The 16943-nt window shown below is 54.8% G+C and overlaps 7 protein-coding genes across 7 annotated transcripts; 3 read left to right on the top strand and 4 right to left on the bottom strand.

The window, feature by feature from the left end:
- Nucleotides 1–215: 215 nt before the first annotated feature.
- CLAFUR5_11743 (uncharacterized protein) lies at nt 216–1673 on the top strand (the record flags this gene model as incomplete). The annotated part of the gene is made up of 4 exons (XM_047910891.1): nt 216–308; nt 368–435; nt 636–1520; nt 1571–1673. The coding sequence occupies 4 exons, from the start codon at nt 216–218 to the stop codon at nt 1671–1673; spliced, it is 1149 nt and encodes a 382-aa protein (XP_047766860.1).
- A 1064-nt stretch (nt 1674–2737) lies between these two features.
- CLAFUR5_11744 (Monooxygenase aurF) lies at nt 2738–4449 on the top strand (the record flags this gene model as incomplete). The annotated part of the gene is made up of 2 exons (XM_047910892.1): nt 2738–2769; nt 2820–4449. 2 exons carry the CDS (start codon nt 2738–2740, stop codon nt 4447–4449), a joined length of 1662 nt encoding a protein of 553 aa, XP_047767105.1.
- Nucleotides 4450–5765: 1316 nt separating this feature from the next.
- On the bottom strand, nt 5766–6823 carry CLAFUR5_11745 (uncharacterized protein; the record flags this gene model as incomplete). The annotated part of the gene is made up of 2 exons (XM_047910893.1): nt 5766–6319; nt 6391–6823. 2 exons carry the CDS (start codon nt 6821–6823, stop codon nt 5766–5768), a joined length of 987 nt encoding a protein of 328 aa, XP_047766859.1.
- A 363-nt stretch (nt 6824–7186) lies between these two features.
- On the bottom strand, nt 7187–8054 carry CLAFUR5_11746 (dTTP/UTP pyrophosphatase; the record flags this gene model as incomplete). Its single annotated transcript, XM_047910894.1, has 2 exons — nt 7187–7786; nt 7854–8054. 2 exons carry the CDS (start codon nt 8052–8054, stop codon nt 7187–7189), a joined length of 801 nt encoding a protein of 266 aa, XP_047766858.1.
- Nucleotides 8055–8830: 776 nt separating this feature from the next.
- Nucleotides 8831–9886, top strand: CLAFUR5_11747 (NADP-dependent oxidoreductase RED1; the record flags this gene model as incomplete). Its single annotated transcript, XM_047910895.1, has 1 exon — nt 8831–9886. One exon carries the CDS (start codon nt 8831–8833, stop codon nt 9884–9886), a length of 1056 nt encoding a protein of 351 aa, XP_047766857.1.
- Nucleotides 9887–11357: 1471 nt separating this feature from the next.
- Nucleotides 11358–11655, bottom strand: CLAFUR5_20041 (uncharacterized protein; the record flags this gene model as incomplete). Its single annotated transcript, XM_059462893.1, has 2 exons — nt 11358–11397; nt 11480–11655. The coding sequence occupies 2 exons, from the start codon at nt 11653–11655 to the stop codon at nt 11358–11360; spliced, it is 216 nt and encodes a 71-aa protein (XP_059319123.1).
- A 755-nt stretch (nt 11656–12410) lies between these two features.
- Nucleotides 12411–15812, bottom strand: CLAFUR5_11748 (uncharacterized protein; the record flags this gene model as incomplete). The annotated part of the gene is made up of 2 exons (XM_047910896.1): nt 12411–15727; nt 15785–15812. The coding sequence occupies 2 exons, from the start codon at nt 15810–15812 to the stop codon at nt 12411–12413; spliced, it is 3345 nt and encodes a 1114-aa protein (XP_047767106.1).
- Between the last annotated feature and the right edge of the window lie 1131 nt (nt 15813–16943).

Below are 16943 nucleotides of genomic sequence, written 5' to 3' on the forward strand. Positions count from 1 at the left end.
AGTGGCAGGATTCACACTACATGTAGCTTTCGGCAAAGTGGAAGTTCTGCAAGGATGTCGTGGTTTTGCGTCACACGATTGGCTCGTGAGCACGTCGGCAATTTCGCGCCAGCTCGAATGCGCAGCAACTCCTGTCCACAGCGACGGCAGCGACGACCACCCTCGTCCACGGCCACCACCGCGCGCCTGCCATTGCGTGCAGCACCACCGCCATCATGGACGAGGCGCGATCGCCCACGCCGAACCATGAGAACCGCCAGAGGCTGCCGAATCTCTTCGAGGTGCTGTCGCGCCGTACACTCGCTCCAGTACGACCACCAGACACCCAAGCACGACTGCGGACTCGAGTGTGAACTGACGGAAACAGGTCGATCTTTTCTCCTTCTACATTTACATGCGCGATGTCCAACGCAGCGTCGATTACCTTGACTTCTGGTACGTATGATATGATCTTGGTGGACGGAGGCGCGAGCGGCGGCAGGCAGGGCAAATGGCGACGGGCAGAGCAAATGGCAGCGAGCAGAGCAAATGGCAGGCGCGAAAGCAGATGGCAGCGAGCAGAGCAAATGGCAGCGGGAAATAGTGACCAGCAGGACGCATGAGCGACATCGATGGCAGCTTACATCTTATCACAGGCTCGATGTCTCCCAACACATGTCGCTATGCCGACACTACGTCCGCGAATTACGCCGATCAGTCCTCATATCCACACCCGAACTCGACAAATCCGGCTCGAAGCGGTCATCGCAGGTTCTCGACAACTACAATGGCAACGGCCTCGAGCGAACCTCCTCCGAGCAGGGCCCGAGCGGTGCCTACATCCGCGAGAAGTCGAACGACAGGCAAACACCGGATCAGCGACTGTCTGCTTTCTTGAGGAACGACAATGGCAGTGGTCACAGCCCACAGAACAGCACAGGAAGCAGACAGTCGGAGGGCAACACTCCCGGCAGCGAGCAGCCACCGAGACCCAGCTTCATGACCGGACTGTCGAATTCTCCCATCGTAAACAGCAACAACAGTCCCGAGAACCGAGTCGCGCGTGCCGACATTCGAGCCTCTGCCGAGAAGATCCTGTACACTTTCCTTCTGCCCGGCGCAGAACGTGAGATCATTCTACCACAAGGAATTCTCAACGACATCACTCACGCAATCGAGCGCGAAGGCCGTGACGATCCAGAGGTGTTTGACGGAGCTAAGGACTACGTCTTTCAAGCCATGGAACGCGACGCATTCCCAGGCTTCCTCAGGCAGAAGGCACTGGGCAACATTGTGCAGCCTTCGTTGATGCTGCGTCTGATTGTCGGCCTAGTCTCGATGTTTGCAGCATTCTGGGCTGCCTTCATCCTCATCTTCCTGGACAAGAACAGAGCCACCCGATGCTGGTTGATCCTACCCTTCACAGTCGGCATATATCTCCTTGCGTCACACCAGTACATGCTGGATCCCCTCCTTGCTTTGCTCGGTTTGAGCGAATATACCTTCTTCAGCTTCGCGCGGATAAAGGAGCCATTCATCAGGTATGTCCTCCATTGCCTTCGTGGCTGCGGTAGATACTGACTATTCTCAGGAGACTTCTGATAAAACGAGCTCTGATGAGTTTGATGTACATCCTCATCATTGATGTTGCTGTCCTTTGTCTTTTCATCTTTGTCCCAGGAAAGCGACTCTGAACGATACTGAGGATCGCAGGCGTTACGGAGTACACGAATGGTACCGACAGGAATGATGATCGGCTGGGTGACGGCCAGATCCTGTTTGCTTTTGAGGCGCAAGCTATCCATAGCTGTCTCGAAGATAATGCTAATATGTGATACCCAGAATTACATTGGACAGCGCTTCGTTCTACCTTTTCATCCTTTTCGATCTACTGCCAGCATAGAAGAGGGCAGCTCCAGTTGGCTGATCATCCACTGGAGGAATATCGGCTCGAGCGTATTATTCATTGTTCATGCACCTTGGCGTATCCTTGGAGGCCCACCGAATGTTTAGGCGAGCTGATCCTTTCGTGTAGGTATACTCTCATCGCGAGCCTTCTCTGCTACTTCATACGACCGTCCCGGCTCGCACTCGCACAGCGTACCATTCTGGATCCTGGTCTCGCTCGCTCCATCCTGCGAAACCAATCCCACCAGTAGCCGTGGGAGGCTGCTGTATTCCCATCTCCGGGCCCGAAAGTGTGTACCACCAAGATCCTGTGGTCACCGGATCCTATCAGAACAGCTAACATCTGCCAGGGCCATTTCGCATCCTCAGCATCTCGCAAGCGTGCCGGCAAATCCGCCGCTCTGACAGCAAACACATCCTGGTCGTGAGAGGATTTACCCGCACGCTTGCGAGATGCTGAGGATGCGAAATGGCCCTTGGCACATGTTACCCGTGGTACGCGCCGTCTTGGGGCACGCATTCGCTAGCGAAGCCGAGGTAAGAGTGTCGCAAGAGCATGCTTACACAGACTACAAATCATCATTGGTCATCCATCGAGCCAGAACGCGTGCCGTACGACCATCACTGGGAAGGCACACGCAACTCGTAGGATGCGAGTTCATCAGAGGATTCTCAGCTCGGTTCGTGCCGGTCTCACCCTCGTACAGCACTCCATACCCTAAATCCTTCTTTCGCCGGCTGCCGCACTGCTATCGACCGAGGACTACAAGAGGATCGCTTCCATCAGAGATGGTGTTCTGTCCAAGGTAGACAGCCGCTGTGCTATTCACGCAAGACGCAGTGCAGCAGTATGGCTAAGCGCGTGGCAGTCATCGGTGGAGGGTAAGGTAACAATCGCAACGATATGGTATCACACTGACACGAGGCTACAGCCCAACGGGCCTCATGGCGCTCAAGATCTTCCGCGAAGACGGCTTTGATGCGGTCCTGTACGAAAGTCGTGACTGGGTGGGCGGGCTCTGGAAGGTCTCCACAGACAACGGCCTCTCCGCAGCGGAGAACACCATCTTCAACACCAGCAAGTATCGTGCAGCTGCTACCGACTTTCCCATGCCCGATGATTTTGACGATTTCCCGACTTCAGCTCAGCTGTATAAGTACTGGAACGACTACTGTGATCACTTTCAGCTGTGGCCGCATATCAACTTGAAGACCAAAGTGTCGGCAGTGCGAAGAGAGGAAGATCGATGGGCTGTCGTTATTTTTGATCCTGGCAAGGATTCAGATGACGCTGCCACTCATGCTGAGTATTTCGACAAGGTCTGCGTAGCGACAGGTCCTTTCGCGAAGCCAAAGTTTCCGAAACTTGAAGGCATCGAAAAGTTCGCCGGGAGTACAACTCACGTCGTGAACCATCACGACCCATCCCAATACGCCGGCAAAACCGTCCTCCTCGTAGGCCTCCACGCCTCAGCCTGCGACGCTGCCTGCGGCCTCGCCTCTCACGCCAAAAAGGTGTGGATCTCCCACCGCTCTGGCGTAGTCTTCACACCTCGGTACACATCCGACGGCGCACCCTTCGACAAACTCCCTCCCTTCTGGTTCATCCTCTTCAGTCTATACCTCTCCGCCTGGTTCCCTGCAGCCTTCTTCTGGATCCTGGACCAGCTTCTCGTTGGAATGTCGAAGAAAGCGTACCCAAACGTCCCCGAGAGCTGGGGCGTAAGCAAAGCCCGCTCCATCGCCGTCACCACACCCCTCATCGTCGAGGAACTATACCCCCATCTCTCAGCCGGGACCTGCGAACCCGTCGCATCCGTCGCGCGGATCACAGGCCCAAAGACCGTCGAACTAACCTCCGGCCAAGTCCTACCCGACATCGACGCAATAATCTACTGCACAGGCTACCACTTCTACATCCCCCTCTCCTTCTCCCCACCAGACCTAAACCCATACCCAACCCTCGGCCAACCCGCAAACCTATACCGTAACATCTTCCCCCTGCACCCCGACCTCAAGATCCGCGCCTCCCTAGCCTTCCAAGGCCAAGCAGCAATCCCATACCCCGGCTTCTCCCAATTCGAAGTCCAAATCCTCTCCATTTCGCAAATATGGCTCGGAAACAGCTCCCTGCCCACTCACGCCACAATGCTCCACTGGCATGCAACTTTCCTCGCCTGGCGAAACCACCTCATCAAAAAATACAACGCGCGCGAAACCTTCTACACCGCCATCCTCCCCTTCTCGGACATGGCGGATTGGTACGATAAAACCGCCGGTCTCGGGATGCGTCAGCACTTTGGCTACATTTCCCGGTGGACAAGTCCCACGGCACTGAAGTTTTGGTGGAGGGAGCCGGAGTTGTATCGGGCTTGTTTGAATGACTTTTCGAGTCCGGCGATGTTTAGGCTCTTTGAGACGGGGAAGAGGAGGAGATGGGAAGGGGCGAGGGAGGCGATTTGGAGGGAGAATGGGAGGATTGAGGAGAGTCAACGGGCGAGGTTGAGGGGGTGGGAGAAGGAGGGGGGAGGCGAGACATGGGGACGGGTGAGGAGGGGTTAGGTTGAAGAGGGGGATGGTGCAGTGGAGGGCAGGTGGAGCGCGTGATACAGCGTTGTGGGTCTTGTCATGATGGGCTTCTCTGGCGGCGACGAAGATTGCGCGGAATGGATATTCTGCTCAAGAGCATCGTGGCCGGGGCACAAAGCCATCGATCCTTTGTCTCTGCCTGAGATTCCAGGATGGACATACTATAGCCTTTGGAGGAGTCTTGTGAGTATGATCTTGAGTATTGCAACCACATGCTCAGATCACATCAAAACACAGATTCACATGCTAGACTCAATTCACGGGATTCGTGAGCGAAGCTTGTGAACTTGTCTTCGACGTGCCTTAGTACTACTACCTCCACACCAGCACAGGTCTAACTGTGTAGCGCCGTGCTCAGTAGCATGGATGCAAACGCTAGACGGAGTGGACAATTCAAGAAAGCGCGTCTACGATCCTCTCACGCGACATTGATTTTGTAGATGAGGACCTTTCAGGCCACTCCTACGAGCTCTCGAAGATGGAAGCTAGAATATCCCCGAGATGAGCGTCCACGCGCTCTTCAGTCGAGAAGCATTCACTCCCAACGAACTGGGATCGGTCATACTTTTGGGGCGAAAGTTGTCCGGACCACGGATACGTACAGCGAAATGTCCGATGTCATACGTAGCTCGACTGGATAGAGGATACGTACATTCGAATGTACGTCGACATGTGATTATACAGAGAAAGCATCTGCTACGGGGCTCAGGAAGAGAGTCTGGTGGAAGGTGGGCATGTGATGGACAACATGATTACAAGGCGCCTCCAAGGCTTGAGGTCGATGCATTCTTCCCTTGTGCAAAGGCAGTATACATCCTATGCAAAGTCGATGATAGCGATTGTGTTGCTACTTAGATGGAAGAGTGCGGTCTTGAATTCGCCAGCGAATCGTCCAGCGAGCACGAATCGTCGGCGAATCGCCAATGAGCGCGAATCGCGAGTGAATCGTCAGCAGAATCGCGGCGAATTCCCACCCTCCCAGCGAAAGCATTACAACAACTTTCGATGCAGGCTGTATCGTTGCCAGACTTCTCACTGAGCTCACATAGCTTCCTAGATCAGACTGGCTGTATGTTGTACGTACATAGGGGTCAAGGCAGCCTAAAGAAAGTTGGTAGAAAGATGCTGGGAAGCGCCTGATGCATCGATGCTTCTACCAAAAACCTACTACCGCGCCACTAACTCAGCTACCAGTCCATTTATGCTTCTCAGATCTTACGGCGCTGCGCTTCGTACCTTGCCCTCTTTACCCATTCTCACCTTTTCGCATTCTCCCGAAACAAATGTCCCTACTCCCAAACTTCCGCCTCACCAAACCCCAACTCCGTCTCCTCCATCTTCAACCCCACACTATACCTCCCCATCCCCGGCCAGAAATTCCGCTCAAACTCATCCCCCACCGCATTCTCCCCCTCATCCTCTCCATCACCACCACTCTGATCCAGATCCATCGTCCCTACACTCGTCTTCGCACTCTTCTGTCCCGGCACAACACTCTTCCACGTTTTACCTCCTTCCACAATGGCGCCAAAGGTATCGTTGCCGTGGGGGACAGGAGGTTGTACGAGCGTCAAGTCGATTCCGAGGGAATCTATCAGGTCGAAGTTGAAGGGGATTTTCGGGTTGAGGCCTTCGAGGGAGAGGAGGCTGAGGAGGTTTAGGTTGAGGCCTAGGAGGTTCTCGAGGAGGAGGGGGGAGAATGTCATCCGGAACCAAGGTTTCTTCGAGGGGTGTGATTCCGATGAGTCGCCGGTGGTGTCGAAGGGGTAGATCTTGACGCTTTCGGAGCCGTCTTGGCTGCTCGTCCAGTCGAAGCGGGCGATGTGTTTGGGTTGGTTCCAATCTGCAAAGAAGGGACAGCACGTTAGCAGCGATGCTTGATAGATGCACATGGGCGAAGACGGGACGACTCACTCCTCCTACTTGTCCAAGTCACATACTTATGACTAACATGAATCCTACTAGCCCTCAAATTCTCCACGACTTTGCCACCCTTTTCATGTTCAAAGAACCCCGGAATGATGAACATCTCATCATATGGCCCCACTGGACTCTCGCTATAGTGTACGACCTGGATGATGCCGATTTTGCCAGTATAATTGCCTTCAATCGACTCCGGGAACTGGCGTTCCCGTGGCGGGAATGCTTTCTCGGGCAATTTGCCATCGAGCGGGATCCCCAAGCCTGGCAGGAGGAAGGTCGAGTACACTGTGCCTTTGAGGGTCCATGGTGCTGGGACGTCGATGTAGGGTTCTGTAGAATTGTTGGAGCAGTCGGTGCAGCCTGCGAATGCGGCGGCGGTGGCTGCGAGGGCGACTACTGTTCCGAGGAATGAGGGAAGAAGCATGTTGGATGCTTGGGATGTTGGATTGATGGACCGGCGCGCTCGACGCGTGAAGTTGTCTCGCCGATGGGGGGTGCATGGGTATCTGAGCGCTTGTCTCACATCTAAATGAGCAGTACATGCTATGCCGCAGTATCAGCGAGTCTCGCCAAGTGTGATCCTGGTGTCGTTGCTGCCATTGTAGATCAAAGTAGGGTGGCGTATCTTGATGTAAGCGGACGGTTGTGTATGATCATGATGCTTTTATGCTCGTAATGTAAAACGGTCTCTATAGTCATGTAAGCGCTTCATACTACACATCAACTTTTATGCACCGCGGCACCCTCAAATCCGCCAGCCATGTTCACATCCATCTCAACGACCGAGTTATATCGCTTGATCCACCTCTTCCGGCACACCAGGCTCCACGACCACTTTCTCAATCAACTGCAGGGTCGCCCTCAACGGCAGTCCTACCACATTATCGAACGTGCCATCAATCTTCTCCACCAGTATACTTCCCAATCCCTGGATACCATACCCACCAGCCTTGTCTGCACCTTCCCTCGTTTTGACATAGCTCTTCATCAAGTCATCGGTGACATCCTGATCGAACTTGACGTGCGTCTCTTCCACATGCGTCTCAATAGCATAGCCCGGATCCATCAGACTCTCCAACGGCGCCATGCACACGACGCCCGTGTATACTTTGTGCCAGCCGTTGTTCTGATCGCGTAGCATCTTCAGTGTTGCAAAGTGCTCCTTCTCATTTCGGGGCTTCTCCAGAATTTGGCCCATGTGGGTGCAGACGACCGTATCCGCGGCGAGAACAAGGGCTGGCTCGCCCTTTGTGGAGTCGATCTCCTGTTGGTAGACGTTGCGTGCTTTCTGCTCGGCTGTTTGGAGGACATATTCGAAGGGTGCGAGGGATTTGTCTTTGTCTTCGGGGAGGGTGGAGGGGATGATTTCGAGTTGTGTCAAGCCGATCTGTTGAGGGCGGCTTTTCAGCCACTCAGCACTCTGTGATAGTTGTGCTGGGGGGATGATGTCCTACCTGTGCGAGGAGTTGGCGTCTACGAGGTGAAGCCGATGCCAATATCACTCTTCGTCCACGGATCATCGACAAGGCTGGCAGATCCAATGGCCGTGGCGGGACGGGCACGCCTTGTCTGGGAGGGGCGGAGGCATTGGTGGCAGGCTGTGGATTGTCTGTGTAGGCTGGCGGTGCGTCCAATGGCACTTTCTGGTCTGCCATGTTGCTTTGTCACGGATGTGGTGTGAAGATGGTGTTGAATGGCCGACTACGCGCGTTACTTTGTCTTAAACAACCATGTCACCGTTCCACATGCATGCACGGCGACCGAAACCGCCGACTCGGCGCACGACTCAGCGGCATTGCAATGCCATCTTTCTTACTGCTTACGAGACCGAGCATACCATCTCGCTGACATATGGACTTGACTCATCGATTACCGACGCCGAGCAATGGCCGTCTGTGTATCATCCATTGCGCAAGACTGGCTCGTACTGTACGGAGAGCGGCCTCTATGCCGCAGTTCCCCCGCTGAGGGGCATATTCGCCAAGAGACGCGCAACTGCAAGGAAAAAGAACGACAGCACGAGCGCCACCCGCACGTCGTGTCTGGTCGTTCGTGGAGCATTCTCCAGAACAACAATCGGCTCAAACTGTGCAAAGGGACACACTCGTCCGAGGCTGTTGCAGCGTTGATGACAGCATCCCGAGCGTGCACCCATGTACAAGCCTGTACAACCACCCCGCCACATCGAACTGTCTGTCTTTCTACCGCACATCTCTTGCACAAGAGCCGCTTTGACCTAAGGCTCGGCCGTAGCATCATGCCACCAAAAGAGCTTTGTAAGCCGTGTTGATATGTCTGCTCGTTAGTCTCTCAATGCACAGCATCTCTCCTACATAAGTCGAGGCAAGCTCAGGCACATCCCCTCCAGTAACACACATTGCTCTCTCACCACCAACACACAGCACACTCACACTCCACCACAGCATCCAACATGGTCCAAAACAAGGCTCTCATCTTCGCAGAGGTGCCAACAGGCTGGCCCGAATCCGGCAAGCACCTCAAGATCGAGAACCGCGACTTCGACACCGAGCAGCAACCACCAAAGGGCGGCGTGACCGTCAAGGTCCACTATGTCTCCTTCGACCCATACCAGCGTGGCCGCATGAGGGCCCCCGAAGTCAAGTCCTACGCACCACCCTTCGAGCTCGGCAAGCCCATCACCAACGCCGCCATCCTCACAGTCCTCAAGAGCGACAACGACAAGTTCAAGAGCGGCCAGCTCCTCTTCGCCCCACGCACATGGACAGAAGAGTACAGCGCCATCGACGCAGACCTAGCCAACAGCTTCCGAGTCCTCGAGAACCCCTACAACCTCGACCCCAAACTCTTCATCGGCGCCCTGGGCATGCCCGGCCTCACAGCCTACAGCTCCTTCTACGAGATCGGTCAGCCCAAGAAGGGCGAGACCATCTTCATCTCCGCCGCCTCCGGCGCAGTAGGCCAAATCGTCGGCCAACTCGCCAAACACGAAGGCCTGACCGTCATCGGCAGCGTCGGCGACGACAAGAAACTCGACTTCATCACCAAACATCTCCAATTCGACGCCGGCTTCAACTACAAGAAAGAAGCCCCCCTCGACGCCCTGAAGCGCCTCGCACCCGACGGTATCGATATCTACTACGAGAACGTCGGCGGCGAGCACCTCGAAGCCGCCATCACGCATATCCACCCCTTCGGCCGCATCATCGCTTGCGGAATGGTGTCGCAATACAACCTCAAGCCAGAGGAGCAATACCCGATCAAGAATTTGATGCAGCTTGTGGCTAAGAGGATAAAGATGCAGGGGTTCATTGTGATGGACGAGAACATGGGCCCGAAGTACGCCGAGGAGCACCAGAAGAATGTGCAGAAGTGGATACACGAGGGCAAGTTTAAGGCGGAGATGAGTGTGACGGAGGGTATGGATAATGCGGCGGAGGGGTTGATTGGTATGTTGGCGGGCAAGAACTTTGGAAAGGCTGTGCTGCAGGTCAGCAAGCTCGAATAAAGAGTGCAAGCGACGTGCAATGAATGATAGAGATGATACCAGCATTGGCGTAGCATTGCGGTGGATAGTATGAGTATGACCATGACAATGACCACCACTTCCTTCCCTTAACGTGAAGGATTGACACAACGGCTCATCAAGACCAGAACAGACAACACATGTCGGCCAACATCAAAGCGCTCCAGACCACCGCGCCTTCGCTCACAAGCTCGTTCTGTGCTATTACCGCAGACCTTCGAGGAGGGACGATGAGATCCGGGAGAGATAGGGCATTCACGCGCTGTCTCAGAGGAGAGACGTTTACTCCCGGTGAATTTGGATTGCAGATGCTCTCGTTGTTGAGACTCGTCGGGACATAGGGATACGTACATTGGTATGTATGTACGTTATTCTGAGAGCGTAGATCACATGCTAATGTCTAATTCACATGACAGCAATCAAAGCATGTGAAACTCTCCAATCGTCGACGAAGGTCAGCGCGAGCATTACGTCAATACAACTTCCAGCCCTAGAGTGGGCCAACGTGCCCAGCAGCATGAACGTCAGCACTGAATGGAGTCAAATATCGTGATGCGCTTCGCAACATACTGCTACCGCATCGTCGCCTTCAGACTTATTGCAACTTCTACGCCAAGCTATAGGACTCTCGAGCATTATCGCTGAGCTCATCCAGCGGTAAGTATCGACGCGCTTCCTTGTCGATCGAGACAACATCACCTCCCGAGGATTCGGGATCGGCTATGCTGTTGCTGGTAAAGTCGTCTAGATGGCCGATCCGTGCATTGGTATGTACGTTGAAGTATGACTATGCAGAGTCATGTACGGACGCAGAAGTACATGCAGACAGATTGAGAGTAGAGCCCGTGAAAAGTGCATGTGACAATTTCACCTGAAGCAGGTGACAGCGCCCACGCGCGGCTTCGCGGTGATCAAAGAGCGGAGCACAACTCGGCAGCATAAGATATGAGATATTCCGGCAGGCTATACACCAACATTGCGCACTCTACATCGACCGCAGCACACACCACCATCTCAAGAGCTACGCGAATTCCCCCATAATCCATGCACACGGTAAACCCGAACGACGCGCTCTGTGTGCACTTCCTCGAATACAAACTCTACAACCTTGCCGAGCCGAGCAGACTTGTGTTCTTCCGCGATATAGAAGGCTTTGATAAGCTGGAAAGAAGTTCGCGCGGTGTACGAATATGTATTCAACGATTGACAAGCACAACTACTTCGAGACCCACACAGGCATCTCAGACGATGTCGAGGGCATCCAAATGAGCTGTCTTGTCTCTATGCGGACGCAGTATACATCCTATGCGCGGTACGGCTCCCTCGTTCTGGGAACCCGTCGTTGACATAGCGCTTCGAGTCCCTTGCTACCTCAATCCACCTCTCGCCCGTCCCTGCCCCCTTAGGAAGTCTCTCCACCCTCCGCAAAGTGACCACGCGCTCCCATCATCCCCTACTCCAAAACAGTAGTCCCATCACAACAATAACATTTCCTACATCATCATCACATTAGCCCTGCTCTCTCCTTCCCTTCCATCCACTCCCTCCTTCACCTTGATGGTGACTTTGACTCACTTATTCGGCGCACACTGCCCACAAGTCTGCGTAAGGAGTTGACATTGCAACTCACACGTCGGAGATCCTGTTAAAGGACAGAGGAGGACACCATTGAGTTGCCTCTCTTCGACATCGACAGTCGGAGCTGCGGTGGCGAGGGTCAGGATCGTGAGGAAGAGGGTGAGGAGTTGCATTGCGGTCTTGGTGCTGTGATGATATGCTGTATCCTGTGCTGTTCAATCACTGTGAAAGCCGTATGCAAGATTGTCGTTAAGCTGTAGTCGTCGATGTGAGGCTCAAACCCTACGTCCATACCCATCTTATGTCTACAACATGGTACCGTCCATTTTACTTGGCTCCCCCCATCATTGGCTCGTGATGTCCAAGATCTCCTCTTTCATCCAAACTCTATCTGTCGTACACGCCCGTACACTCGCTTGTGCATAGCACCAGCTTTCGAAGCAGTAACTACATTGTAGATCGACTACTACGTCCGAGGTAAGGGTCACTACCGTCACATGGGATCCGTTACGACCTGCTGTGTACCCGGAAGAAGTCGAAGCGCACCTATTCCATACACTGCGTGTTGACATGCTGTGCTGCTACTTTGCACTGCCGCTATGGAGAGCGATCGTCTAGTGGTGGGGAGAGAGGGTGTAGCGCGTCGCGCTGTCAGAGCAGTCCATTTGATTTCTTCAACTCGCTCGCTGGCTAATAAGTACCATTCTGCCTGTTCTATTCACTTGCTCCAAACCTGCAAGGAACGGGGTATAAAACAACAAGCTAAGCCGAGTGTAACAACATGCCTATGCCCATCATCATCGTCCAGTACTCCACTCCATGCTTCACACAAAGTTGCCTCCGGGCTCACATGTCGCTCGGCGGCACTCTCCTCCCCGACGCCTCGCAAAATCTAGTCAATCCCGCTCCTCATGCCAGAATATGGTATTCATGCATCCACCAAGGCGCCCTGCGAAACAAGCTTCCTAACCCTCTCTCGCAAGTCCTGAAACTTCTTCACGGCCTCCAGATGTCGCTCACATCCAAGATCCCAGACTGTGCGGACTGCCTCGTCCTCCAGTACACCTTTGAGGTAATGACCCCAGCCCATCTGCGATGTCGGATCTCCGGTCGCTTCCAGCCATGCAGTGCCGTTCACCATACGTGTGTCAGCCTGCTTCTGACGAGTGTCGAAATGTGCCAGCATGGTCTTGTTGAAGCCATGGAAATGCTCCAGATAGGTGCCGAAAGCAAGTGCGTACACATGCCAACTCTGCTTCGTCAACTTCGTAGGTGCCTGTGGCGCCTTGGGCACATTGGGAGTCACGAGTTTCTGTGGTCGTAAAGACTGCGTGCTCGTGGAGGCCGCTGCTGATGACTGGAACGGTAAAGTTGAGCTCAGGTCTGCCAGATTCTTGAGACCATCTGCGCTCTTCGCGATCGGCTCGACATGAGACAGGTCGTCGAGATTCGTCTTCAGCTGTGGTTCCGTGGCATTTCGACTATGTCGTGCTGCACTCGGGCTACGCTGCTCTGCTTCTTGTTGCTTCCGCCACGTCGATGGCTCCACCGACACATAGCGTGGGCCCTTCGTGGACGTCGGCTGTGTAGCTGTCTCCTGTTCGGCATTCGGCGGAATCGAGCTTACAGGCGGTTCTGTGTCAATGTCCATTGCGTCCGCATCGCCGGTAGTCGTGGCGGCTGGGTCAACATGACTGGCAGTATCCGGTTCGTCGACCATGATATGTGGTTGCTCTTGCGTACCCGTCGTTGCAGTCTGGCTGTTCGTGTGCAGCCGACTGCCTTTCCTGCTAGGTGTCTTCGACCTCGACCCGTTCTGGGATTCATTTCGTACTTCCGGCTTCCATGTCCAAGAGGGATCGCGGAATGTGCTCTTCCACTGTTGCTCGTCGAACTTGACATCAGTAGGAGAAGTGAAAGTCGTTGGCTGAGCCTGTGTCTCGTCTGGTCGTGGTGGCGGACCCATACTGCCTGGTGTGCTGCCGTTGCTCGCTGGACCACCGTCGTGAGTATTCGCACGATCAGCACGACGAGCTTGTCCTCGGCGACCGGGGGATGGTCGACGTCCGGCTGCAGTGAAGTAGTCGGGTTGTTGGGCAGTACCTGGTGATCCCATGAATGTCCCGCTGAAGCCATCAGGAGAAAACTTCGTGTTGATATTATCGAAGCTGCGGCTCTTTGTAGGGTTGAATGTATCGCCATTGACAGGAAAGTGGAAACTGTTCGCAGAAGACTGCTTGTCAGTAATGCTTCTTGACACTGGTTCAAGACCAACAGAGGGGAAGCGATAGATCGCATCCTTGAGCAAACGGTCGCAGGACATATCCCCAACGGACTTGCCGTCGCGTACTGTGGCGGTCAACCTCAGAAACACCTCCACATTGAGCAAGTTGAGATCTTCATCCTTGTCGCAGAGTGCTCTGAGCTGTGTGCGGAAGTTGAGGTATGCCTGCCGTGTCGCGCTGGAAGCTTGATACCACAATGGATCTTTGTTGGCATGCTCGAAGTCTTGAGCAGAAGCGAGTGTCGGACTCGACGACGCAGCAGTCTCAATGCCACTGTCTTTGCGCTTCAAAGTCGAGGAAGAGGCGCTTGGCGACACAGAGCTAGGGACAGCCCATTTCGGTATGGCAGATTTGGCTGCGTTGGACACTCCGAATGATAGAGACCCAAACGCATCCGATATCCATTTTGTGCGACTGAAAGGAGTGCTGGCGGTACGTGCAGAAGGGGTGTTAGCAGAAGGAGAGGGGTTTGCATACATGTTGTTGCTGCTTGGTCGCTGCTCCATGCTGGGTGGACGCCCGCTGTCAGACTGATGGCCACTATCAAGTGATGGTCCATCAGCAGACAGGTTCGATCCGTTGAGCCGTGAGCTCGGTGCTCGTGGCACCTTCTTCGGCCTGTCCTCTGGTGCTCGAGGAGTGTGTTGCGATCTGCCATTGGTTGCACTGCTGTCAGATTTCTCTTCTGGCGACTCGGTCTGATCGGGGTTGAACTCGGATGACTCTTCGCTGCCGTCGCTTGATTCGCTGGATACACCTGGCGCAAAACCCTGCTTACGACCATTCGTGGTACCGTCGGCGGTTTTGGTCTGGCGTAAAGGTGGGCTGCTGCTCCTGGCCCGGCTGGAACTGGGACTGTTACTCTCTGGTTGTAGTCTAGTCGTGTCCCGGGTACTTGCCGAGCGGCGGAGGCCGTCGCCAAATTGAAGCTTCTCGCCGATGAAGGACGCGTACGGAGTGCTGACCCTGTTGCCTTCCGCATAAGGAACCTCATCATTCGGTGTTCGACCTCTGGAAGATGGCTGTCGTGGTGGGAACGGTCTCAAATTCTGTGGTGGTGTCGGAGAGTGTGGTGCAGACGTTGGGGGCGGACCAGGTGGAGGGGGTGGGAAACCATCGGCAGTGAAATCTTCCGACTTATGCCGGTGCACGTAGTGACCAGTAGATGGTGGAGCTGGCCGCTCGTCTGAGCCAGGCGCATTTGGGTCGAAGCCACCAGGTCTTCGTGGTGTAGTTGGGGCTCTGCCTTGTGGCCTCTTACTGTTCATACCCGGCTTCCCTGCGTTCGCTGTCTGGAAAGCGTGCCATGCCGTTTGTTGCTCCGCCGCCGGTGCAGCACTTCCACCATACCTGAAGCCTGCCCTGATCTTCTCCTCTGGTGGTATCTTCGTGTCTGCCCTGTTCATTCTCGGTCGAGCAGCGTTTTGCTGCTGTGTCTGTGGGTTTGGAGATCGAGGCGGCGGTGGGGGTCCTGGATTCGGGTATCGAGGCTTTTCTGGTGTAGGTCCGCTGTTCATGTTCTGCCACGCGCGGAACTGCTGTGTCCTGTCTGCTGAGTCTTTCCCGCGAGGCATGGCGTTCGCTGGACGTGGAAAGTTTGTGAAACGATCGGCACCTGTGGGCTGACCGGCAGCAGGAGCAGGTCGTTGCCATGTTCCTGGTTGTGTTCGCCGAGGCGGCGGTGGGTATGCTGAGGTGGCGGCATATGGGTTGCCTGGTGTAGGCCCAGCGGTCTTGAAGGCGGGATATAGACCTGTCGTTCGCCGGTCTTGGTCATACTTTGCTTTGGTTGTGGCGTCGCTCAGCACTTCATTTGCTGCCTGTATTGCCTGGAAACGAGGCACGCATTCTTCCTCTTTGCCTGCATTGCGATCGGGGTGGTACTGTAGGGCTAGCTTTCGGTAGGCTTTTCGGACATCGTCGACAGAGGCGGTAGTAGGTAGATCGAGGTCGGCATAGTCTACACGGAACTCGTTAGGGCGTGCGCTCCTCTCACCCACAGACTACATGTACGTACAGTTATGCTTTGGGTCGGGCTTGACCATGTTGACAATGCTGACAACAAATCACGACTCCTCAAGGATTTTGTTGGGGTGCAGACTGCATGTACGAGCAGCGAGCGGTGGTGGTGTCACGGCAGGAAGGCATGTGAACTAGCCGCAGGTGCCGATGTGGCTCAGACAGCGCGTGTGCCTTCGAGTCGTCGTGGCGGCGAAGTAAACGTGTTGGTCGAGTCGATGCGATCGCAGTGTTGATGTCTCGATGTTGGATGACAGGAGGTCCGATGTGAGATGCACGTGGTGCGCGCGCGGGAAGAAACCAAGCGTCGTTGTGAAGCGGTGGGGTATCTGACAGAGGGTCCAAGATCTGAAGTGAATGGTCTCGATGGTGAAGAAAGTGGTAGCACAGCCGGCGGTGAGCTGTGTCTCCGCTCACTTTCTCACGTCGCGCAGAAGAAGCTGTTGGCACAACGACAGTGTGAAGAGGACGGCAGTATTGGCAGAGTGAAGCCGTGTGCGTTCTGGCTGCAGCTGAAGCACTTCCCGCCAACGTGCAGAGAACTGGTGCTGTTGGATGTGCTGCTCGTGACGTGTTGGCTGTTGCTGCGATCGCCAGCCAAGCACACGCGATCCTGGTTTGCCGCGATGCCGCTCCCGTCCCGCGTTTCCACTGCAGCCACTTTCACTGTGAAGAACACCACACTCCCCATCAACAAAGCAATGCTGGGGTGATAGCTTCGCGGTACAGTACCACCGTCCTGTCCAAGAACGCGCGCTCGATCACCACATCTGTGGCACTACACCGCTGCCTACGCCAACTCACCCGCCGATCACTTCAGAACGAACACCCTGGTTGCCCCTGTCAGGCCTCAACAGCTCTCCCAAAGGGTCCGCCCACGTCCTACGTTCTTCCTCGCTGCTCTTGCGCAAGTATGCGTCCAGACGCTTGGCTGCGACTTCGATGCTCGAGTGTTCCAGCGTTGCTCCATGCTCACTCAACGTACATGAAGGAGTGCGCGGCATTCAACGAACGACTTCTATTTCCTGCAGAGAAGGTCCTGCGTTCGTCGGCTCCCACAAGGCACATGCAGCTCGTTGCGGCTGAGCCAATCGCGATCAGGAACGTGGCGTAATGCAGTGTGAGAGTGTTCATTATGCCAGCACTATTGGATCTGG

This window comes from Fulvia fulva, chromosome 10 (genome assembly GCF_020509005.1).
Source record: "Fulvia fulva chromosome 10, complete sequence".
NCBI classification, from domain to species: Eukaryota; Fungi; Ascomycota; class Dothideomycetes; order Mycosphaerellales; family Mycosphaerellaceae; genus Fulvia; species Fulvia fulva.